This window comes from Nannospalax galili, unplaced genomic scaffold, assembly GCF_000622305.1.
Source record: "Nannospalax galili isolate Female #2095 unplaced genomic scaffold, S.galili_v1.0 scaffold543, whole genome shotgun sequence".
Classification (NCBI taxonomy): Eukaryota; Metazoa; Chordata; class Mammalia; order Rodentia; family Spalacidae; genus Nannospalax; species Nannospalax galili.
In genome coordinates, this window is record NW_008352270.1 from 4,395,220 (window position 1) to 4,418,151 (window position 22,932).

At 41.2% G+C, this 22,932-nt stretch overlaps 1 protein-coding gene across 1 annotated transcript in view; it reads left to right on the top strand.

Moving 5' to 3' along the window:
• The window catches only part of Pld5 (phospholipase D family member 5), a 422,154-nt gene that overhangs the window by 287,300 nt on the left and 111,922 nt on the right, over window positions 1–22,932 (top strand). Inside the window, exon 5 of the mRNA XM_008849173.2 lies at window positions 6,315–6,442. Coding sequence (XP_008847395.1) covers window positions 6,315–6,442 — 128 coding nt within the window. The remainder of the gene's footprint in view (window positions 1–6,314; window positions 6,443–22,932) is intronic.

Consider the following 22,932-nt stretch of genomic DNA (forward strand, 5'->3'; position numbering starts at 1 on the left):
CAGAAGAGGGCCTTGAATCCCCTGGACCTAGAGTTACAGGCAGCTGTGAGCTATGCAACATGAGTGCTGGGAACCAAACTCACATCTTCTGAAGAACATTGTGTATTCTTGACTGCTGACTCATCTCACCAAGCCCTACTGTACTTTTTAATTTAGTTATAAATCACGTATATCTTTTAAATGTATAAATACTATAAAATGTGTTCAAGATGCTGACAATATATTTTCAACAGGCAACTTTTTGGAAATAAACTGGGATTTGGAATCTGTTTGCTTTTCATCATGGGATCCACAAGGAATATGGAAGCTATTTTTCTACTTTTTGATCATCATGTACTTGCTCGTTTCTTCTTGTGCCATCCCTATGAGTATTTTGACAAGATGCTTATTTAAAATCTCCAAAATATTTTTTGCCACTAAAAATCTCCAAATTTTAAATCACTCAGTCATGAAATTAGTACAACTGGCTCTCCACTACAAGTCACATGAGCATTTAGGCTCAAACTGAATATTTTTAGTCAAATATCAAAATTCTGCATATAAAAATGATGAGATTTCAACCAAACAAAAGTAGAAAAGCTGGGCATGGTGGCACACGCCTTTAATCCCAACACTCGGGAGGCAGAGGCAGGTGGATCTCTGTGAGTTCAAGGCCAGCCTGGTCTACATAATAAGTTCCAGGACAGCTGGGGCTACAAGGAAACCCTGTCTCAAAAGACCAAAAAAAAAAAAAAAAAAATCATAGGATTTCTAAAATTATGCATAAACATTACTGTCCAATATTATCTTGTTAGTGTGATAATAACAGAAAAGAGACAGAATTTTCTGAAATCAGCTTAACTATCATGCCATCTATTCTAAATATTTAGAGAGACTCAAGGTAAAAATCTCCAATCAAAAACATTGTCTTTTGAGCCATTGTCTTTTCAGTGTGCATTTGGGGGGGGGGGCTGTGCTCATGTGGGTGCACTTGTGTGCTCGTGGAGACCAGAGGTCAACTTCAGGTGCAGTTCTTCAGGAGTCATCCACCTTGGCTTTTGAGGCAGGGTCTCTCATTGCCCAGAGTTTAATGACTAGGCTGGGTTGACTCACCTGTGAACCCAGGATCATCTTCTTTCAGCCTCCCTGGTGCTGAGATTATAATCACATAGCACCAGGAGCGTTCCTTATTAACCTCCCATCCGTGTTAGCGCTCAAAGGAGTTGTAACAAGTGATGTGGAATTTTGAGGGTTTTTTTAACTGTTCACTTCTCAAAAAGAGGTTACAGCCTGGAGATTATCCATAGCCCTCATCTGTGATCCAGGCGACTGCTTAGGCCTGCGTCTTGGCATCATCATGTCAGACCATCTGGAGCTTTGTATTTCTAATCCTGAACCTTGACTTTTTGTGTATGTTTATTTAACATTTAATTAGGAGTGCTTCAATGCCTTGAAAGTGTTTTATAAAGCAACTGTAGAAACTAGTTACATACAATTGATTTGTCACTTTGAGCATCAAAAGGCATTTCTCTGAGTTGTTAATAATGCCTATTAGTATTCAGTTAAGTAAGTAGAGTGTCATGCAAAAATGTGCACAGCTGCTTATTGTGGTTGTGATGCAGTGTGTATGTGTGTGTGTGTGTGTGTGTTGTGTGTGTAGGGGTTGGAGGGGTGATGTGTACATCTTCCTATGGTCATCCTGTGGTCTCTGCCCTGTGGATCACAAACTGCACACAAAAATGACACATAATACTTTTTCTTACTGATAGTCAATTCTCTGAAAACAAAAATTGATTAATCAAATTTAACTAAATTTGCTTTCAATTATGTTATAAAATATATTTATTTTCATAAAATGTGTATTAAAGACATTTTAATCTTATATATCTAGAAAATTTAAGAGAACAATTTAACAGAAATGTATGTTCATAATACTACTATAGCAATAAATGATATGCTAAAGACATTTGTAATTCAACACATCTTATAGTCAGAAAAGACTGGATTTTAACCATCTTTCTGCTCTGTTTCCAAAACAACAAATTGAGGATTAAATTTTGCAGCCAATCTCCACAGATATTCTGAAATTACATATAAATATAAATTTTCTCAAATAAAACACTGAATAATTTTCTCATAATAAATTGAGAGGGGGACTGGTGAGATGGCTCAGTGGTTAAGAGCACTGGCTGCTCTTATAGAGGACCTGGGCTTGGTTCCCAACATCCACATGGTGACTAACAATGGTCTGTAACTCCAATTCCAGGGGATCCAATGCCCTCTTCTGACCTTAATGGACATTGTATGACACGGGTACACTTACATATACGTAGGCATTATACTCATACACATAAAATAAAACTAATAAGTAAAATACAAAAAAATAACGACAGAAATATTGGACTTGACTAAATAAATGTATATCTAACGAGGTACAACTTATTAAAAGCATATGACTGGAGATAGCTGGATGATATTCAGAGATAAATACTTAATTCTTTTTTAAAAAAAATTTATTTATTACTTTTATTTTATGTGTATAAGTGTATTGCCTGCATGTATGTGAGTACACCTGTGTCGTGCAATGCTGCAGAGGTCAGAAGAGGGCTTCGGATTCCCATAGAACTGGAGTTAAGGACAGTTCATAGCTGCCATGTGGGTGCTGGGAATCGAACCCGGGTTCTCTGCAAGAGCAATCAGTGCTATTAACTGCTGAGCCATCTCTCCAGCCCCTAAATACTTAATTCTTAAAGGAGAAGTGATATTCCAAAGCCATATACTGTAAAGTATTTCCAGATATATCATCAACTTTTTCAGTCAATTTTCCTATAACACATTATTAGACAAACAAGTGTTGCTTAGTAATGGGGATATGATCTGAGAAATATGTCCTTAGTGCTACATCAGAGTCCTACACCCACTAAGGTAGCTACTGTATATTAAGGCAATATGATCTTACAGGACCAGTACTGTATATGCTGTGAGTCATTGACAGAAAAGTCAGTGTGCGATGTTATGTTTATACTAAAGTAGAAGAAATGAGACAAGCCATTCAGAATGTTACAGCCTAGCTCTCTTGGTGGTTAATAACACGGAGATGTTTAATAAAAAGGGATTATCATCATTATGTATTGTTTGATTTCATACCTAATTCTGTTGGCTTTTGTGGGGGTATCTCTGACCCTGGGCAGAACTGCACATTAGTCCCTGTCTTTGCTGCTCTCTGCCTTCACTTGGCTTTCCCCAGTACAGTGATGGGGATCCCCCTTTCTGACCCCTTTCAGAATGAACCAAATCTTAATCATTTGTAAAAATGATGCTGCTCTGGTTCATTCAAAATTTGTATGCTAAGGAGACTGGAGCAATGGCTCAGCAGTTAAGAGCACTGCCTGCTCTTGCAGAGGACATGGTTTGGTTCCCAGACCCAGTTTGGTTCCCAGTACCCACACAGTGGCTAACAACCATCCTGACTTGAGTTCCAGGGGCTCTGACACCCTCTTCTGACTTCTATGAGTATTGCACAACACAGGTACACTTACATGCATGCAGGCAATACATGCATACACATAAAATAAAAATAATAAAATATTTTTAAAAAATTTGTATGCTGAAATTCTGATACCCAAGATGGCATTGTTAGAAGATGAAGCTTTTGTGATATGATTAGATCATGAGAGTAGAGGATTAGTGACCTTGTAAGGAGAGATTCAACCTAGATGGTACATGCGTGGGTCCCAGCACTCAAGAGGCTGAGACACGAGGATTGTGAGTTTGAGGACAGCATGGGCTATAACGAGATCTTGTCAGACAAAGGGACAGACAGAGACAGAGAGATAGACAGAGACCTGAGAACAGGCCCCTGCCGTTTCCTTTATGTAAAGACACAGTAAGGACCTCTTTAAACCAAAAAGCAGATCCTTACCACATAACAAACCAGCCAGTGCCTTGATACTTGGATTCCCAGGCTCTAGAACTGTGAGAAATGAGACTGTTATAACTACCCAGTTTATGGCAGTTTGCTGCTGCAGCCCAAACTGAAAGACTTTAGCATACCTGAATTTTAGTCACTTTAAATCTTTTATCATAGCTTTCATGCAGTACAGCATTCTTGTATATATTGCTCAATAAAGATTTGCCAAAGAATAGCCACTGTCTCTTCATAAAATAATCATTTTTGGCATCAATAAGTAACTATAGAGGCTGTAACTAGAGGCTTAGCTAAGACCCATGGTCTCCAAATTCAAATTATTTAAACTAAATCGCAAGGTGAAGTAACCTGCTAATGTTAGGGGAATGCATACATAGTGTGGGATGGAGAGATCAAAAGGGTGGGGTTCCGTGGACCCTTCAGACTAGCCCCCTAGGCTCAGGAAGCTACTGGGCTGGGGCTCCAAGGGACTAACAAGAACAAACAGGGACTCAAAAAACTAATAAACAGTACACAGAAGATAGCAGCTGGTCCTGGGCCAAGTTTTAAGCACAGTGTTCTAGGCTAGGAAGTGAGGAGCAGATGTTATTTCAGAGAGTTCAAATAGCTTCAAGACAGAGTAAGAAGGATTTGGCTGGAGGCGGGTGCTGAAGACTGAATCTGGACCAAACCCACCGTATTCTTCCCCAGTCCAATTGTGACTGCTGATTTTCAGAGCTGATATATTATGTTTCTACCATTTTAAGGTACTCAGTTTATGGTGCTCTATCATGGCAGTCCTGGGAAACTAGGACTATCTCCAAGGAAGAGCATTGTTTCTCACTCACACAGAAGAACTGATGGATATGTCTCAGACCTGCGCATGCCTCCATTCAGAGACTTGGGGGCTCCCCACAGTTGCTGTGGATGGTGACCCCCTGCTTTGGACATTGAAATACTCCTCCACCCCATAGCTTCTTCTCTGGAATCAATCACTCTTCCTCAGCTGCTCCTATGGTAGGATAACTAGAGGCTAAGGAGCACATGCCCATTGCTTCTAGAATATAAAATAATAAACAAACAAATAAATAAATAATAAATAAACTGTTCTACTCTCAGAGAAAAATCTGTCTCGGGACTCCTGTGCCCACAGATCCTCCTCCTTGGCCCCTGTTTTTACCCTTTTGTCTCGAGGAGCCTGGAGACATAGCTTTCCCTGGAGGTTGTATCCGTGTAAATCACTCTCCCTTCTTTCTAATATCCTTATGCGTGCAATATCGTATATTCTTGGAAATAATTATTCTGACAGTGAAATATGTCAGTGGGATTTATTCTTTTCATTAATATTGAATATCTGAAGACAGAGTAATTCAGTTTATTAAACCTATATATGTAAGTCTGCTCTTTGAGAGACTGGACCTTAATAGAAACATACTTAAATGGCCTTGCATCAGGGTGAATTAATGCTTCTTTTGAGAGGCTGTAAATGCATTTGGGGCAGTAATGCTTCAAGATTTGACAGTGGATTCCACCACAGTCTGATTAAAACAATTGGTCACATTCAGCTCTTGGAATGTTTTTGGTTTGAGTACTTAGTTAAGGGCTCAAGGTTACATTTCAGTAAGATGTGAATAATCATGGCTTGAATCAATAACTATTAAATAAAGGGCAAGAAGAGACCAAATCCAAATTATACTGTGAAGACGGAAAGTGAAGACAAAGAAAACAGTGAAAGGATGAAACTGGGGGCAGGAAGCATAAGGCAGCCAGATTCCTACTGGGAGAGTCGTAATAGTGAGCAAGACATCCTTTTGTTTAACATTATTTATTATTTTTATTTTATATGTGTGAGTGTATTGCCTGCATGTATGTAAGTGCACCTGTGTTGTGCAGTGCCCTCAGAGATCAGGAGAGGGCATCAGATCCCCTGGAACTGGAGTTACAGACTGTTGTTAGCTGTCAAGTTGTTGCTGAGAATTGAACCAGGGTCCTCTACAAGAAGTCAGTGCTCTTAACTGTTGAGCCATCTCTTCAGCCCCAAGACATTCTTTTTAAAATTGAAAAATTGTATGAAAATTATTTCAGAGTAAGAAGAAAAGAATGTGTATCATACCTACCTCTCCATCCAGCTGGCCGGTGCTAGACCAGGGCTTTCATGGTTGTCTGGGTGACTTGAAAAGCCATGGTCTTATCACAATGTATACAGTTTCTTCTTCATAAGCAGGAAAAATCCTTTTTGTTTTTTTTGGGTGTGGGGGGGTACAAAGTAATACCGTGAGGGCCTTCACCATACCAGCTCTAAGTAAACATCTGGCTTCCTAAATCTCCATTTGATTAGTGCACTCCTGGGTATTGCTGTTGGTAGATACCTGATTGCCATTGCAGGGCCTGGGAACAGAGACTGACTGGGATTTCCTTGACCTCCTAGGAGCCGAGGTGACCTACATGAATATGACGGCTTATAACAAGGGCCGGTTGCAGTCCTCCTTCTGGATTGTGGACAAACAGCACGTCTATATCGGCAGTGCAGGCTTGGACTGGCGATCCCTTGGACAGGTAATCTTTCCACCTTATCTAAATTCTCTGTAAACACCACAACTTCTACTTCCAAAAAACATGAGGCCACCTCCACATGGTAGAAGGAACTCAAACCTACAGCATTTTTTAAATGTGAGGGGCACTGAGGACTGAATTCAGCATGTTCTCTGCCATTGGGCCACATTTCCAACCCCAGTGTTTCTTCTGTTTAACTTCATAGTGTGAAGAGGCTTGTTTTTGTTTAATGTGAAATGACAGACTTCCTCAGGAGAGGATTACACCAGATAAATCACAAACTTGCTATTGGTTTGAAACTTTTAGGACTTAAATGTTATACTGAGACTCTTCAGAACAGTACCACACATAAGTCTTCAAGATTATATGACACAGTCTCTGGGACAGGAAAGCATGATTCAGTACAGTAATCGTGCAGGGTATTCTTGTCATAAGTCATGATGAAGATGTTATCATTTTACTATTCACAACTTATTAACTTCAAATATCTTGAAAATACATTTTGACAGTCGCATAATTTTCATGTATTTGTGCTTGTAAGAGATGATCCATAGAAGACTACAAAACTGCTGTGTTTCCTTTTGTCGTTGGGGACAGGTAGCTCAGTCTCTGGGTGCTTAGGAAATGTGGTCAATCATGCTGCAGAGCCCATGTGTGCCAGTTTAGATGAGGTCTTGGCTTTAAGACCACTGAATGCATGAGTTGTGATGCACTTCAGTATGCGGAAGACAGCACCGAGGTTCCTGCAGATCTCTGTGCCCCGTAGAAAAGACTACACTGTGTTGGAAAACTGACAGCGGGACATCCCATCCGTGCTGTCAGCTCTGCATGGGCAGCTATTTACCTCTTTGTCTTTTCACTTTTCAGCTGCCCTTCCTACCCACTCATTCCCTGTTTTCCCTATTTTATGGTAAGGCAGGTAAACACGCTCAGGTATTGAAGAAATAAGCAAAAGGCAAACTATACATCAACGATGCATCTGTTTCTTTTTGCACTGAGATGGAATACATCAACTTACCAAGTGTTCTTTCTAGTTTCACTTTTAAAGAATAAAATAATACAGGCTCTAGGACAATTGTTGCTGACAGTCTCCCATCCCAGCTACAAAGGAGGACCACTAGGAGAAAAGTCCATGGCTCTCTGGAGACAAAGACACCATCAATAACTAGAAAACATTGCTTCTTTGATATCTGTTCAGGAAATTAAAATGTGCTGTCTATAGATTTTTTAAATTATTTTGGGCAGGCTAAGGCCAGAGGATGTATGTGTTGATGGGAAATATTTAAGCCATCTATTTCAAGCCATATGATGCTCCCTATATGACCTTTTATGGAAATATGTATTCCTCTGACTATAAATTTAATAGCAAGTTAAACTACTTGTAGATCAGAAAATTGGGCCAAGGCTATAGAAAGAAATTCTTTGAGAAAGACTTCTACATATGTGTCAGATGCTGAGCTTTATGGGTAGTTTTAAAAGACTTTATTTTCAGTTATGCATGTGGCAGGGGGCGGGGAGGGGATGTACACATGACTTCAGGTACCCGTGGAGGCCAGGGGCATCTGATCCCCCTGAGCTGGAGTTACAGGCAGATTTTAGCTGCCCAGTATAGCTGTTGGGAACCCAACTCAGGTCCTCTGTAAGAGCAGTATGTGCTCTTAACCACTGAGCTCTCTCCAACCCTATGAACATGTTTTAACTTGTCATGACAACTTAAGGGTAGATATTATCTTTATTGTCCTTATAAGGTAATCCTAGAAAAATAAAACAAACACATCCCACTGCTGCCCTTGATGCGCTGTAACTATAACTATACACTAATGCGTGCTACAACCTGTGTAGGGATGAAACACTAGAGATGATCCTCACAGTCTTAGATTGACAGTTACATTAGCCAAATCTATATCATTCATTTCACTCTTGGCAATTTCAGACTCCCACATAAATCAACCCAAAGTTGCAAATTTTTCATTTTTCTGCTACTAAACAAAACTTTTGTTTTATTTAGTTTTTTGGGTTTTGAGACAGGGTCTCCCCGTAGCCCTGGCTGACCTGAAACTCTGCGTAGACCAAGCGGGTCTCGATCTCACAGATATCTGCCTGCTCCTTCCTCTTGAATTCTGGGATTCATGGTGTGCACCACCATACCCAGCCCCAAACAAAACTCAAAAATTAAAATAAATCTTGTTCCTGTCCCCTTAGAAGTCTTTCCTTTTACCTGGAGGAAATCGTATTCTTTTGACGGGGGTATAGAGGAGATGTAATCTGGAAAGGAGGCAGGACTTAAGTTTCTTTGACATGAACATTAACCATCCTGATGATAAAGGGGGAGTTGGAGTTCTTAGTCTTTTTAATAAAAAGAATTTGATAAGGGACTCAAATGGAAGATTAATAAAGTTTAAAAGAAAGATCCTCAGGGCAGGCAAGCTGTAGATCTCAGCAGCTGCCTGAGGAAAATGGAGAGAAAGAAAAAAAAAAAGGCATGTGGTTTTAAGGCAGCGTGGAGGTCAGACAGAGGGTGCGGAGGGGAGTTTTACCGAAAGAATAAAGAAACCCCCAGAGTTGGGGAAGCCCAGGATGTTAGGGAAAGTATGCTTAGAAAAGAGAAGGTGTTAGAAAATGTTAGATCAGAGTTGACCAGAGTGATGTGAAAAATGAAAGACGAGACCAGCCTCAGGAGCAGATTGTTCTTTCTTAGAACAATGAAGGACCACGGTTTCTTTGGGGGGAACATCAAGGCCTAGTTTCTCCACAGGATGAAAACTACCACACTGAGGCTCAGTTGGTCTGAGCTTTCTGCAGTTCTGTTTTTTTATGGTTTGAGGGTTTGGGACAATAACGGCTGGCAAATGATTTCCCAGATAACATAGTGTCTGGGTTGGGATTTCACACAGTTTCTGGGCTGAGGGTTTCTCAACTTAGCTTAGAGCTTTCCATGCAGAGACATTTATCCTTCAGAAAGAAGAAAAGGAGGCTACACTTTTCTGAAGAATACAGAGAAGTTATCAAACAAGAAGTCTCAAAGTCTTCAGCACAAAAAGCTACTGCACCAGGGGGTGGGGATTCCAGGCAGGGAAAGTTCACCATCTCCTCAAAGCCCTAATCATCCCACCTAACTCTTTAGTGTGACTTAAAGTAAACCTGCCTTCATGGGGATGGTCTCTTGGCCAGGTGTTTGAATTGGCTCAACCGGAATGTTAGGTTTCCATCCAGGCTAGAGATTTTATTTTGACCCGGAGTTTCCTCTTCATAGGCCTTTCTTACTACTGTAAGAAACAACTCTAGAAGATTCTGTTCATCAGCTGTCAACTCAATCAGGACATCTTTCTCATCAGCACCTAGTTCTGCTTTCTCTTTACACTTGAACACAAATACTATCTCCCTCCTGGTTCATCTTTCCCCATCACTCTCAACACATGACATCATGTTACTTTATATTCCATTATCTTAAATGAGTGTTCTTTCAGCTGTGCTGAACTCTGGGATTTTTCTTGGTCTTCCTCAATATGACAGAGAAGTTTGCTCAGTGGGGCCCATGAATGATAACAGTTGTGTGTGAGGCTGGTAGTTACTTGAAAAATTGTTATACATTTTTCAAGCATCAAATTCAACTTAGATCATCAGCTTTACATTTTGTGAAGTTTTCTAGTGAAATACTTGATTATTACTATTAATGATCACCTTAAATCTAGAGTAAGGAAAAGAAATGATAAAAGAGATGTAATAGTGCCCTGTGGTACGGGCTTTCTCAGTGTGTGCCTTCTGCCTAAGCACGTGAAGAGCGTGAACACTTTCGCCATGACTTTTGCTTGTGAATAACACTGCATCACTTTCTTTTACAAAGGAAGAAGGGGAGACACAGGTGCGTTGTTTACCTGAGGTCACCTTCTAGGAAGTGGTGAAGCTAAAATTCAAACTCATATCTGTTAGCACTTCACCTTTTACTCTGATTTGAACTCAACTGTCTCTAGCTTTTAATAGTAAATTAGAAAGAAATCTAATTTTTTCCATGACTTTGTTAGAGTAAGAAAAATTAGCAACACAATTCTTCCAGAAACCCTGTTTACCTCCTTCCAATAAGAAGCCCGTGGTAATGTGGTGGTCACAGAAAGGCACCCATTCACCTCCTTCCAATAAGAACCCCAGTAATGTGTGGTCACAGAAAGACACCTAACTCCTGCTTACTCCTTGAAGCTTTGCAAACTTACTTCATCTCTTGGTTAGATTTCAAAGATCCGGAGGCCCTGTATGCATTTTCTTCTGTATTTCCCGCCTCCTGTGGTTCCATCTGGGGCTCCCTTAGAATTCCTGCCCACAGGAAGTCCTGTGGGAAAAAAGAGAACACCTCCACAAACTTCCCACATAGGGGGTGCCTCAAAACACTGTGGAGGAAATGAAACCACAGTTCTAACAGAGCAAACAAAAGACTAACCAGTGTGAGGAGCTGAAAGGCAAGAGCACAGCAGTCTTCAAGTCCCAGGGCTCTGGAGGCGGGATGCTGAAATAGGAGAAGCTGGAAGGCAAATATGAAAATCATGTCTTTAGAAAAAGTTACACTTATAATCTTTGAACAAACCCTCTTAGCTAGAGCTGAAAGGTGGAATTCAATAGATCCATTGACATCAAGCACCTGGCAACTCTGGAAAAGGGGAGGTATTTAAGTAGTGTTCTTTAATACAATTGGGACAAATAAGAATAGGCCTATTTAAACTCCAAACGTGTGCACATTTTCATCTTAGCTGCCTTTATTGTGAAAAGAATTACAAAATATATATGAAGATAAGTCAGCTCTTGGGCAGGAGAGTGTAGAGACAGTCAGAGTAGCACCTCAGTGAGAATGATCCAGAAGCTTAGCAAACTACCCAGATGGCCAGGGCAACAACCTGACCAGCCCATGATCTACATGATAGCTGGGTATTCAATCTTGGAACCAGAAATTAATCTGAGAGTGACAAGTGCAGTGTTCTCCACCATGTATTTTATGACAGGTCACCTCAGGATCACGGTCTTGGTCATTACCTGGGAAAAGAGCTCTTTGCTGTCTAAATTTGAGAAACTATGGATTTTGTGTAAATGGGTTTCTTTACCATGGAACTCCATAGAGCCTTCAATATGCTAATGTGCTATGAATCTCTAAGAGGGTACAGCATTCATCAAACCTGGCTATGAAATACTTTTCTTTATTAATTTTATAGATCCTTGTATCTTACTTATTTACAAAATGCTAGTCGAAGTCATTGTCCCTCGGTTCATAAATGGGAACACTGAGGCGGAATCCCAGGCAAGAGGCTGTGAGTCACTTACGTATACTATATACAGTCTGACCTGTGTCACTGCAATGGTTTCATGTCCACAAATTGAAGCAACTGCAAATCAAAATTATTCACTTCCATAGTGATTACATAGAGATTTTTTCTTTGTTATTCTACAAACAACAGAGCATAATAACAGCTACTTACACGGCATTTATTATGCACTGGGAATCATTAGTAACTTAGAGATGATTTACAATGCACAGGAGGATGTGGGTAGACTATGTGCAAACACTACAGCATTTTATGTAACAGACATGAACATCTATAGATTTTGGTGTCTGCTAGGATATATGTCTCCTATTGGTTCTATTTCTCTGGAGATCCCTAACTGACACAGATGGTAACTCTAAAAGCTGGAATAAAGATGCAATGCAAGAGAGACCTGACAAAGTGGTATCACAGTGGCTGATGGACTATGAGGCAGGAACCGGAGGGAGCAGGTGGCACTGTGCCTAGCTCCTGGGGCTGGGCTACCAAGAGGAGGGCATCACTGTCAACAGAGACAGTCTTTCACTGGAATGGTGGTTCTGATGTCCAGTGGGCTGCTGGAAAAACAGCAAAGAGATGGACTGATATGGCTGTTTGCATCCAGAGCACCTGAGCAGCAGTGATTCTACTGAATCTCAAACTGCTGATTTCATTATAGATGGGGCACTGACTTGAGTCCCAGTCCCCCATCAACCTTTTCACTTCTTTCAGGTGACCCTATGGACAGGGTGGTAGCCTAGCATTAGCAATGGAAAAGGGCACAGAACCTAACATGTCTTTGAGCTCCTCTCTATTTTATTTTGTGTGTGTGGTGTGTATATGTGTGCACTTGTGCACACCTGTGTGCATGTAGAGCACAGAGGACAGGGGCAACCACAGTTGTTCCCCAGGATGCTGGCCACCTTTGTTTTTCTTTTGAGACAGGATCTCTCACTTTAACTTGGATCTTGCCAATTCAGCTAAACTGACTGGCCAGTGAGCCCCAGAGATTCTCCTGTTTCTGCTTCCCCAGCACTGGGATTACAAGCACTTGGTGCCTCCATGGCCTTTTAAAAAGTGAATTCTGGGGTTCAACTCAGGTCCTCTGTGCTCAACAGGAAGCACATTATTGACTGAGCCGTCTCTTTAGCCCCTGATTTCCTCTTTCTAGTCCCCTTTTCGTTCAGCTCAAAGAAGGCTGGAGGCAGAGCTATGAAGCTCAGTGTGTGTGCAGTGGACGAAAGCCACTGGTGAAGACTGCGCGCTCTCTCTCCTGTTCAGGGGGCTAGCACTTTGCTGATGCTTTCCTAAAATTTACCAGTTTCCAAAGGCATGCTTTAGCTCCTAGGGAAGTGGTTCACTGGTACTGCAGGTAACTAGTTATTAGAGCCAAAATGTAAATGAATAGGCAATTGAAATGCAAATACAACAGGGAATAATTAATACTCCTTAGAAAACATGTAACAAAGGAAAACAAATGTTTAATTCTTCTTTATTGGTTTAAAAGATTACCTGTGCTGCTCAGAAAGGTCTTTTTTGTTTGCATATTCAACTGAAAATAAATGAGGGAGTGGTTTTAATAAAATATATGTATTAAGAGACTGCATTTTAGATAATAAAGCCATGCATCTTTCCTGCAATTTCTCTAGTGGCAACTTGGAAAATAATATTATACAAAAGATGCATACATAAGAAATCCCTTTTTTGTAGTCTGTGGGAAATGTTCTTACAAAGCTGTCTCTTGTCTCCGTGGCTTGTCTCAAAATGTTTATCCTGGTCACTTTTTAAAAGATTAATTTATTTATTATTATTATTAGTGTGTCTGTATCAGAGGGTGGGGGTAGGCCACCATGTGCTTGGGGAGGTCAGAGGACAACTGTGGGGGTCTGTTCTTACCTTCCATCTTTAAGTGGGTTCAGGGGATCAAACTCAGGTCATCAGTCTTGTACTGTCAGATAACAACCCCTCTACTTGCTGAGCCATCCCACTGGCCCCTGGTCACTTTTTTCCCCTAGACATAGTCCATTTGGTTAAAGTTTCTCCTTAATCGTGGCTCCCTGAATTCAAGTATGAGACTTGAAAAACAACCCTTTGATATACTTTTGCCTCTAGTCAGACAAGCTCTACACTGTGAAAACAGAGACTACATCTGGAGTCATTTTTTTGCCAGTCTCACTGTCTATGTTGTCTGTTTCTAAGACTGTTGTTGAGCAGTGTAACACAGTGGTTGGAGTCAGAAGGGAAATTGAATTTTTTTTCCTAGCCCTTGTAGTTATAAGACCCTGAGAAAATTATTTCGCCACCTCAAAATTATTTTGCCTCCTTGAGTTTTCATGTGTTCGTTTCTACAGTTGAACTAGCAATAATGACCTATGCAGTTGCCAGGGAACCAAATGAGATACTGTCTTGCCTGGCACCACACCTGAAGCGTGGGAATTGTACTGAAGAATCGCGCTCAACACACAGGGACAAAACCAAGTTTCGGGATGCAAAAGCAAGAGGAATTTATTCATACACAGGCGCCTGCGGACGCAGAGTCCCGCTCGAGTCAGGACTTGCGTGCCGGGCTTAGTTTGGGGGCGCTTTTTATAGAGCAGAAGCAAGGTACAGAAGCAGATGCATGGTTACAAGATTATTATTAGTGCATTTCAATGGGTACAAGGTATGAGGAAACAGTATTGCCAAATTCAGAGGGGGCTATGGGTGAAACTGATTGTTATCGTTAACTTCCCAGTAGGGGCTGTTATCACTAACTTCCCGGTAGGGGCCTCAGGGTGGTGGCAGGTGGTCCAACTGCAAACGTCCTATCTTCCACTGCTAGTTTCACAAGACCTGGGTTAGAATCTTGGCTTATCGAATGGCTGATTACAGTTCTTTTTCTAAAATGGCCTTCCTGCTGTCAGTCGGGTCCTTCAAAAGAATTCCCCTTTCTCTACAGCCTCCCCAACATTTGGTGTCATTAGTTTCTTGATTTTAACAAGTCTTACTGGGGAAAGATGAAATGTTAAAGTGGTTTTAATTTGCATTTCCCTAATGATTGAGGATTTGAACACTTTATGGTGTTTCTTAGTCATTTTTATTTCTTTGCTTGAGAACTCTATGTTCAGGTCCTTAGCAGATATTTTAATTGGGCCATTTTTTTTCTTGTTTCTTTGTTTTTTTTTTTGTTTTTTTTTTTGTTTTTTTTAGTACTTTTTATATTCTGGACATTAAACTCCTGTCAGATGTGCTGATGGTGAAGTTTTTCTCCCACTCAGTGGGTCTCCTCTTTGTTTCCTTAGTCGTTGCTTTTGCTGTACAGAAGCGCTTTAGTTTAATGAAGTCCCACTTGTCAATTGTTGACCTTAATTACTAAGCATCTGAGGTCATATTTAGAAAGTACTTTCCTATACCTATATCTTGTAAGCAGTATGGATTACTCTTAAAAATCTAAAAATGCATCTACAATATGATCTGGTTATGCCACTCCTTGGCATACACCAAAAGGACTCATCCTACTGCACAGATACTTGTACATCCATGTTTGTTGCTGCTCTTTTCACAATTGCTGAGAAATGGAAACAACCTAAATGTACCTCAAGTGAGGAATGGATAATGAAAATGTGATATATTTATACAATGGAGTTCTACTCAGTCATAAGCAAAGACGAAATCCTGAAATTTGCATATAAATGGATGGAACTGGAAACTCTTTTACTAAGTGAAGTAGCACAGACTCAGAAACACAAGGGACATGTGTTACTCCTCATTTGTGGATCTTAGCACCAAATTCATATGTGTGAGTATATATCCTGAGGTAACTGCAGGAACCAGGGAAATGGAGAGGGATCATGGAGGTAAAGGGAAGGAAAGAGCCTGAGAGAGGGGATACAGAAAACAGATGCTATTACCAAGGAAGAAATGGGGAAAGTTGGGGTATTCAACTGAGAAGGGAAGAGGGATATAAAAGGAGCCATGGGGGTAAAGGGAAAGGTAGCGCTCAAGAGAGGGGGGAATCACAGGAGCCAGGTATGATCAAGGGGAAAATGGAGGTACTTTAACTGGGAAGGGAGGAGGGAGTTTAGACATGGAGAGAAGAAGTAGAGATACATAAAGATTAAGTGGTATGAAAAGCAGAAGGAAATTTAATAGCTCCAAAGGGTACTGAAAAACATCTAATATCTGAACATGAGTGCATGTGCATACCTGAAGGCTATATAACAAGAAACATGGTGCCAGACAGGAGAAACCTCCCCTCCAGTTGTTGATAGGGAAGTCCAAGAGACTCCCAAAATAACACAGGCTATTGCTGTAGCCCTTGAATACCTCCCAGCATAGAACTGGAGAAATGGGCAGCAGGACCCAACCCTACCAGAACTACTGGCAGCTGATCACTGCTGGGTAAAGTAGAGTTGACATTTAAGGAGGAGACTCTAGATAGGCTGACTAGGCTCCAGTGGATGAACTTGTAATGAGGGACATGTGAGTACACAAACTTGATTCGATAGAATCTTGGCTTATCGAATGGCTGATTACAGTTCTTTTTCTAAAATGGCCTTCCTGCTGTCAGTCGGGTCCTTCAGTACAATAAATTGTGGCCATTGAGCTGAAGCCAGGGAAATGCTATGAGTTGCCTGGGTCAACAGGAATGCCAGAGGTATTGATGCTTATTTCCTGTTTTTGATGATGATGTCATAAATCTCCCCCACAAACACATGGCCTGATTAATCGTACAGTGAGGTGAGCAGTGGTACCCAAGGGGCATGACCCAATGGCTATGACCTACTGATGACAGGGCCTTAACCTACCATAAATCTTTATCTCATATTTATTATCAAAAGTAATGCCTAGGTGACTAACCAAAGAGAAACAAATTTGGGGCAAGACTTGGAATTTCAGTATGTGAATCAGACCAGTGCTCATGAGAGGAAGTTGAGCAAAAGAGCAGACATAATGGAGAAAATTTCAAGTTGGACTGTGGATGTGGAGGTTATATCAGATGTGCTTCTCTATTTGGTCCTAAGTTGGAAGCAAAGACAAAAGTGAAGGAAACCAAGTTATTGATCAAACCCTGGCCATAGGGCTGATTATTAAAGGGACATTGTTGTCCCCTAGCATTGACTGTTGCAGTCAGTAGACCCCTGGCTGGCTGTTGCAGGTTGTAAATGGAAGTTCCATTTTTATGTGTGGTCTAGATAATTTCCAATTGTATACAGTCTCAGGGGACAAAATAACGATGTCCTTTTGATCCCTCTCTCTACCCACTGCCTCTCCATGAGTTGGCTTTCTAATCCCTGCCATGTGTCTGTGAACTCATACTGAGAATGGTGGTGGATGTCACTTGAATACAGTTAATGACATGAAACCCCAGCACCCACTTCAGTGTCTGGTGCATAGTGGATGTTAAGAAGCATTATTGAATGTGTGCGTGAATTAGCATAGAATGTCTTCAGCCACTGAGTAAATCTCACAACTGTATCATGGAAAAACTGGAATTAAAGCTTGGAATTCACAGGAGAAAGGATCCCCATTAATAGAAGCAAGAATCTTGTGACTCCCCAAAGCTGTCTAGCAATGGACAGGCCAGCCTTGTGGGACATAAGTTCCTAGAAGATCATCAGAGATTGCCTTGGATTCACCAGAGGGCCTATAAATAGTCCAGCATGCCTAGGCTTTTGATTAGAAGAAAAGATAACAAAAGTAGCTGTGGCTTCTTCTTCAAAACTTACACCTTGTGAGTTCAATAAATGTGAGTTAACATTATCATAGTCATCGTTATCATTATGCGTCATAATCCACTAGCATATGTCAGCAAGGATGCAGGGTACCTACTTCCTTACATTAACCTGAGGACCGTAGTGCTGGTATATCACACGCAAAGAGCCTGGCCACATACACTCACACTTTATGTTGCAATTGGCAATACTCCAGTGACCTTTCACCAAAGGCAATTTAATGCCATTTGCCAGTTTGGTAACCTTTCTGACATTGCTTCTACAGTGGCTGAGAATATTTCTTCATGAAAATAATGCAGAAAATACCATACTAAACCATGGAGATTTTAATTTAATATATGTTAATGTTTTGTCTAGAAATGATAGGTCTTAATTTTAGCCTCAGAAGCCTGTGGAAGTTAATTGACCTTCTAAATAAGACATAATTTTTTCATTTATGTATTTAGGGTACTGGGGATTTAAGCCAAGGCTAAGCACATGTTCTGCCACTGAGACACACCTGAGACCCCATGAAAAAGATTGATGAAAACATGCAAAGTTAACACTTTATAGTTTCATGTAAGAGCTTTTCTACCTTTTAGAAATTTCCCATGAGCATGGACTTGGCTAATTTTCATAGCAGCCCTAAAGGATACATAGAACCTAGTGTAAAATCCTCATTTTCTGGATTAGGAGACTGGAATTCTTCTATCTGCTAACTGTACCTCTTACCTTTTAGAGTCACTTTTAGGACCTAAATCAAGATCTATTTATTCTTAGGCTTACCACGGGTCTAATTTAATTTATGAGCTCTCTGAGCTCATGGTTTGTGAGAAATCACAAATCAGAAAGTAAAACACTGACAGCTCAGGCAGGTGAGAACTGTGCATGGGTATGAATGAACACATTGAAATCAACACATGAATTCTAGAAGTCCAGAGTCTGTAAAGCAAGAACTGTTAATCTTCAGGTATCATAGCCAGCATAGACACCTGTGTGTCTGTGACTCTCTCCTTAGGAAAGAGGAAAAGTCTGTTTCTTCCCATTGAGAAAAATAACGTAAACATTTTGGAGAATTCAAAACAGCTTGGAGTCTTGGTTTGGAGAACAGTGAGTTCTCAGTACTACTGACCAGTACCATCGTATTTGTCATAATCTGCCAGCATATGTCAGCTAGGATGTGGAATACCTGTATCCACATCCTGGGCCGTGAACATGATTCTTCACATCACTTAAATTTAGTTTGCACATATAAATGCAAAAAATTAGGACTGGAAGTATAACTCCTTGGTAGAGTAATGCTTGGCATGTGCAGGCTGTGGGTCAGGTGAAATGAACTTAATTGTATGTCACCTAGTGTAGCCTGGATATTATCATGTCAACACGTCATCAAATACACAAAAGTTACTAATGAGATATTTTACATTCTTTTCCAACTTGTTTTCAGAATCCACTGACAGTACATCTGAATTCACCAGTCTTAAGGACTCAGCCATATGTGACTAGTGACAATCTCTGTCCCTGTCTCTCATGAAAAGATGTTTTCCTCCCTTCTAATTTAACACACAAGCTTAGAGCTAAATGCTTTACTCTGAGAATTGCATTTTAGAACATGTAGACAAGCCAATAGCAGCTGGAAGAACTGACCACTGGGCATGAGTGACGTCCACTACAGAGGTCACATTGTCTATATACTTTGTGTAATTCAAGACTTTAAACAGGGGCTAGAGAGATGGCCCAGGAGTTAAAAGCATTGGCTGCTCTTGCAGAAGGTTCAAATCCCAGCACCCACATGGCAACTAATAACCATCCGTAACTCCAGTTCCAGGGAATCCAACACCCTCTTCTGCCCTTCATGGGCACTGCATATGCATGGGTGCAATTACATGCATGCAGGCAATACATTCATACACATAAAATAAAAATAATAAATAATATATTTTTTAAAAAGACTGAACACTACAGACAAGCCCCTTCTGCCATTTGACATATGGCAATAATGGTAACATTCTTCTTTCAAAATTGACAAGCCATACTCTACCATCTGGTAAAATGATTTTGATGGAATCATCAGAAGGCAAATACTTATGTCATCTTTATCTACTAAGAGGTTTCAGCAGGAAACATCTCCACATTGTCTTTACCTCCTGCCAAGTAGCACGACTTCTCTAGTGTACATTTCCTTATATTCTCTCTTCTTTCTTTTTTTTTTTTTTTCTTCTTCTCTTTTTTTTGAGACAGGGTCTCCCTGTAGCCCCGGCTGGCCTGGAACTCATTATGTAGACCAGGGTGGCCTTGAACTCACAGACATGTGTCTGCCTCTTTGCTGGGATTAAAGACATGTGCCACCACACCCAGCCTCTTTGTATTTTCATCAGCCCTTCATTCAGTCATTCAGCAGAGATTTGTTTAGTATCTACTTTGTGCCAGGCTAGAAAGGTAATGCTATGGAGACCAATTTTCTTTTCTGAAAGAGATCTCCTTATAAGAAACTAGACAAGAAATAAATATTTTTAATGAAGTGGGATGGGTATGTGGTCAACTCAGACCAAGAGAAGGTCGTGAAGGGCTTCTTAGAGAAGGTGATGCCTAAGTGGACACTTGAAGAATTATGGAAGCAGGCAGAAGAGGATGGAGGTTTCCCTTTATAGACAACAGGGAGAGGAGAAGGCAGGCTGCTTCATAGAAAAGGCAGCTCCTGGCCTGGGTGGCTGCAATATGCAGTGTAATTGTAGTAGAGAGTCTAAGGACCTCGCTGCTATGCAGAACATTCTGGGCTTAGCTTGTGGTTCACAGAAGACTTTTGAAAGGGCCTAGGCAGGAAATGACAGCTGGAGGGAAAAGGATTGGGAAAGCCAAGCCTGGGATAAGGGACACTGCAGCATAGAGCAGGAGCTAGATGAACCCCTGATCTAGAACAGGAAAGAAGGTCCCTCCTGGGCTAGCTGAGCCACCTCTAACTGGTCCAGTTCCATACTGTCCCACATTCCCTGAAAGAAGCCTGAGATGGGGCTGGGGAGATGGCTCCATGGGCAAAGCACTTGCTGTGCAAGTGCGAGGACCTTGGAGATTTCAAATCTCCAGAACCTACATGAAGCTGTGTGAGGTAGGATATGTCCACTAATCTGGTGCTCCTATGGTATGAAGGACACAGGAGAATTCCTGGAAACTCCTGGGCTATCTAGCCTAGTGTATGCCACAGCTGACAACAAGAGACCCCGTTTCAAACAAGGCAGAAGGTGAGGACTGACACCCAAAGTTCCCCTCTGACCTCTATATATGTGTTCTAAGATGTGTACCACAGTCACAAACACACACACACACACACACACACACACACACACACACATACACACACAAAGTTTGAGATGTTGAGGCACAGTGTCATGAATCAGCATCAATCCAAGGCCTCCTCCTCAGACAGAGATAACATCTATAGCTCTGCATCTATAAGCAAAGAAAGCCCCAAATACAAAAGACCTTTTTGATATAGATGTGCCTATATCAAAAATAGACAAGCTGTAGATCATGTTCACCTTGAGAGCATGGAGCAGAGACAGAGAGGAGAGCTCCTGCCTTCTACCTTGCAGACTTCACATGGCTTGAATGTATTCCTTTGTAAGTATATAGGTAAAATTGTTATAAGTGAAATTTCAGTTAATTTAATTCAATATGCTAATTATATATAGTAAAATAAGCATTTAGAATGCATGTGTATATGTGTGTTTATCAACCAGAACTATACTTGCCAAAGAGAAACTTGGGGTCTTAGGGTTAATTTTTTTTTTTTCAGTAGGAGTTCATCATCAAAAACTCTTCTAATCTCCTGAACCTCTGCTCAGTAATTGTTCCCCAAAGGTCTATGTGCTAAAGGTTCAGTCTCCTAATAGATATTAGGAAATAGTGAAACCTTTAGGCAGCCAGGCCTGATGGAAGACAGTTGGTCACTGGGGCAGACACATGAAAGAGATGTTGAGACTGGCCCGTTTCTCTCTCCCTTTGCTTCCCAACTTACCCACCACCTACTCTCTACCAGCTGCCTCACAACAGGTTCCATAGCAGTGGGGCCAACAGACCATTTGTCCCACTAATTTTTTTTTTTTCCTTTTCCCTTCTTAGGAGGCTCCCTCCCAAGCCAAGGCCCCAGGCTCACACACGAACATAACACATTTTTACTTTTGGTTTATAGTAGGGAGTGCGGGGTAACTTACAAAGAGACTGCATGGTGGCCTTTCTGATTGCTTCTGTACCCTGCCCACAGTCTCGGTTAGCTGGCCTGTGGTCTCACCCCAGGTCTGTAAATGCCCCATCTCACTTCCATGCTTTCAGGATACCCTGGCCATTTTCCAAGGTAGCCACACACCTCCTCCTCCTTTCTGATCTCTGGCCACTTTGCTAACTCTCTGCAGCTAGCTCCCAGCAGCTAACTCTCTGCAGTGGGCTCTGCCCCTGGCTGGTTTACACCCCTCAGAGGAATAAATATTTTTCAGGCTACACTCTACCCCTTCCTCCAGCTTACACTCTTTCCGCCAATCCGCAAGGGTCCCTGAGCCTCAGAGGGGGGTACAAATGCACAATGATCTCTCTTGTATCATGGTGAGATAGTGATTTCTTGGGGCTCTCCATCATTCGTCTTCAAGACATGGCTGCTGATCTACTGCAGCGGTGTTTCCCCTACTGTAAAAACAAATGGAAGGAAGTAGACACATCTAAACAAATATGAATATAAATACAAATGCCTAGAAGATATTAAACAGTATACTTGCAATGTCTTTCCTGCTGCCTGTAGCCTTTCTTGACACGGGGTTTGCCTGGTCTACAGTACTATAGGTATGTTCCACCCCTAGGAATGGGCCTTATCCAATTAGAAATTTGTCTGTTATATGTATGTTAGTCGAGCTATTATTGCACTGGCAGGCATTGCTTAGCATGTCCACAGTATGCAGCACATGGGGTCCATCGTTGAGTAGAATCCTAGGGGATTCTTTCTTCCCCAACCATCTGTGTAGCACCTTCTGGCACTATGAAAGCCATTCATCCAGTGACATGGAGTTTTTGGCTTAGTCTCAGCTCCACCTCTTCTCCCATGCTCACATCATGCAGCGTCTTCAGCAACATGGCCTTACTGAACTTTTTAGTGTACAACTAAAAAGTGACATTAGTGGCAATAGCCTTGGTGAATTTGAGGACCTCTAGGATCTCTCTCTGACCAACAGCTCATAGAGGGGAAACCCACCCCTGATACTATAGTTTTCCTTAACAATGGTATAGTTTGGGATCCTCTGTTTTTATCTTACCCAACCATAAAACTCCCAGGAATCTTTTTTTTTTTTTAACTTTTACAAACTTTATTGAGAATTTCATACATGCATATAAGGTATTTTGATCAAATCCATGCCCACTCCCTCCCCTTCAACATTCCCCCCTCTAAAGAGATAACCCTAAAATCTTTTAAGGATTAGATACAAGCTCCCAAATACTTTTGACATTTTTGGCCTTGGAACAGAGTATGTTGCTA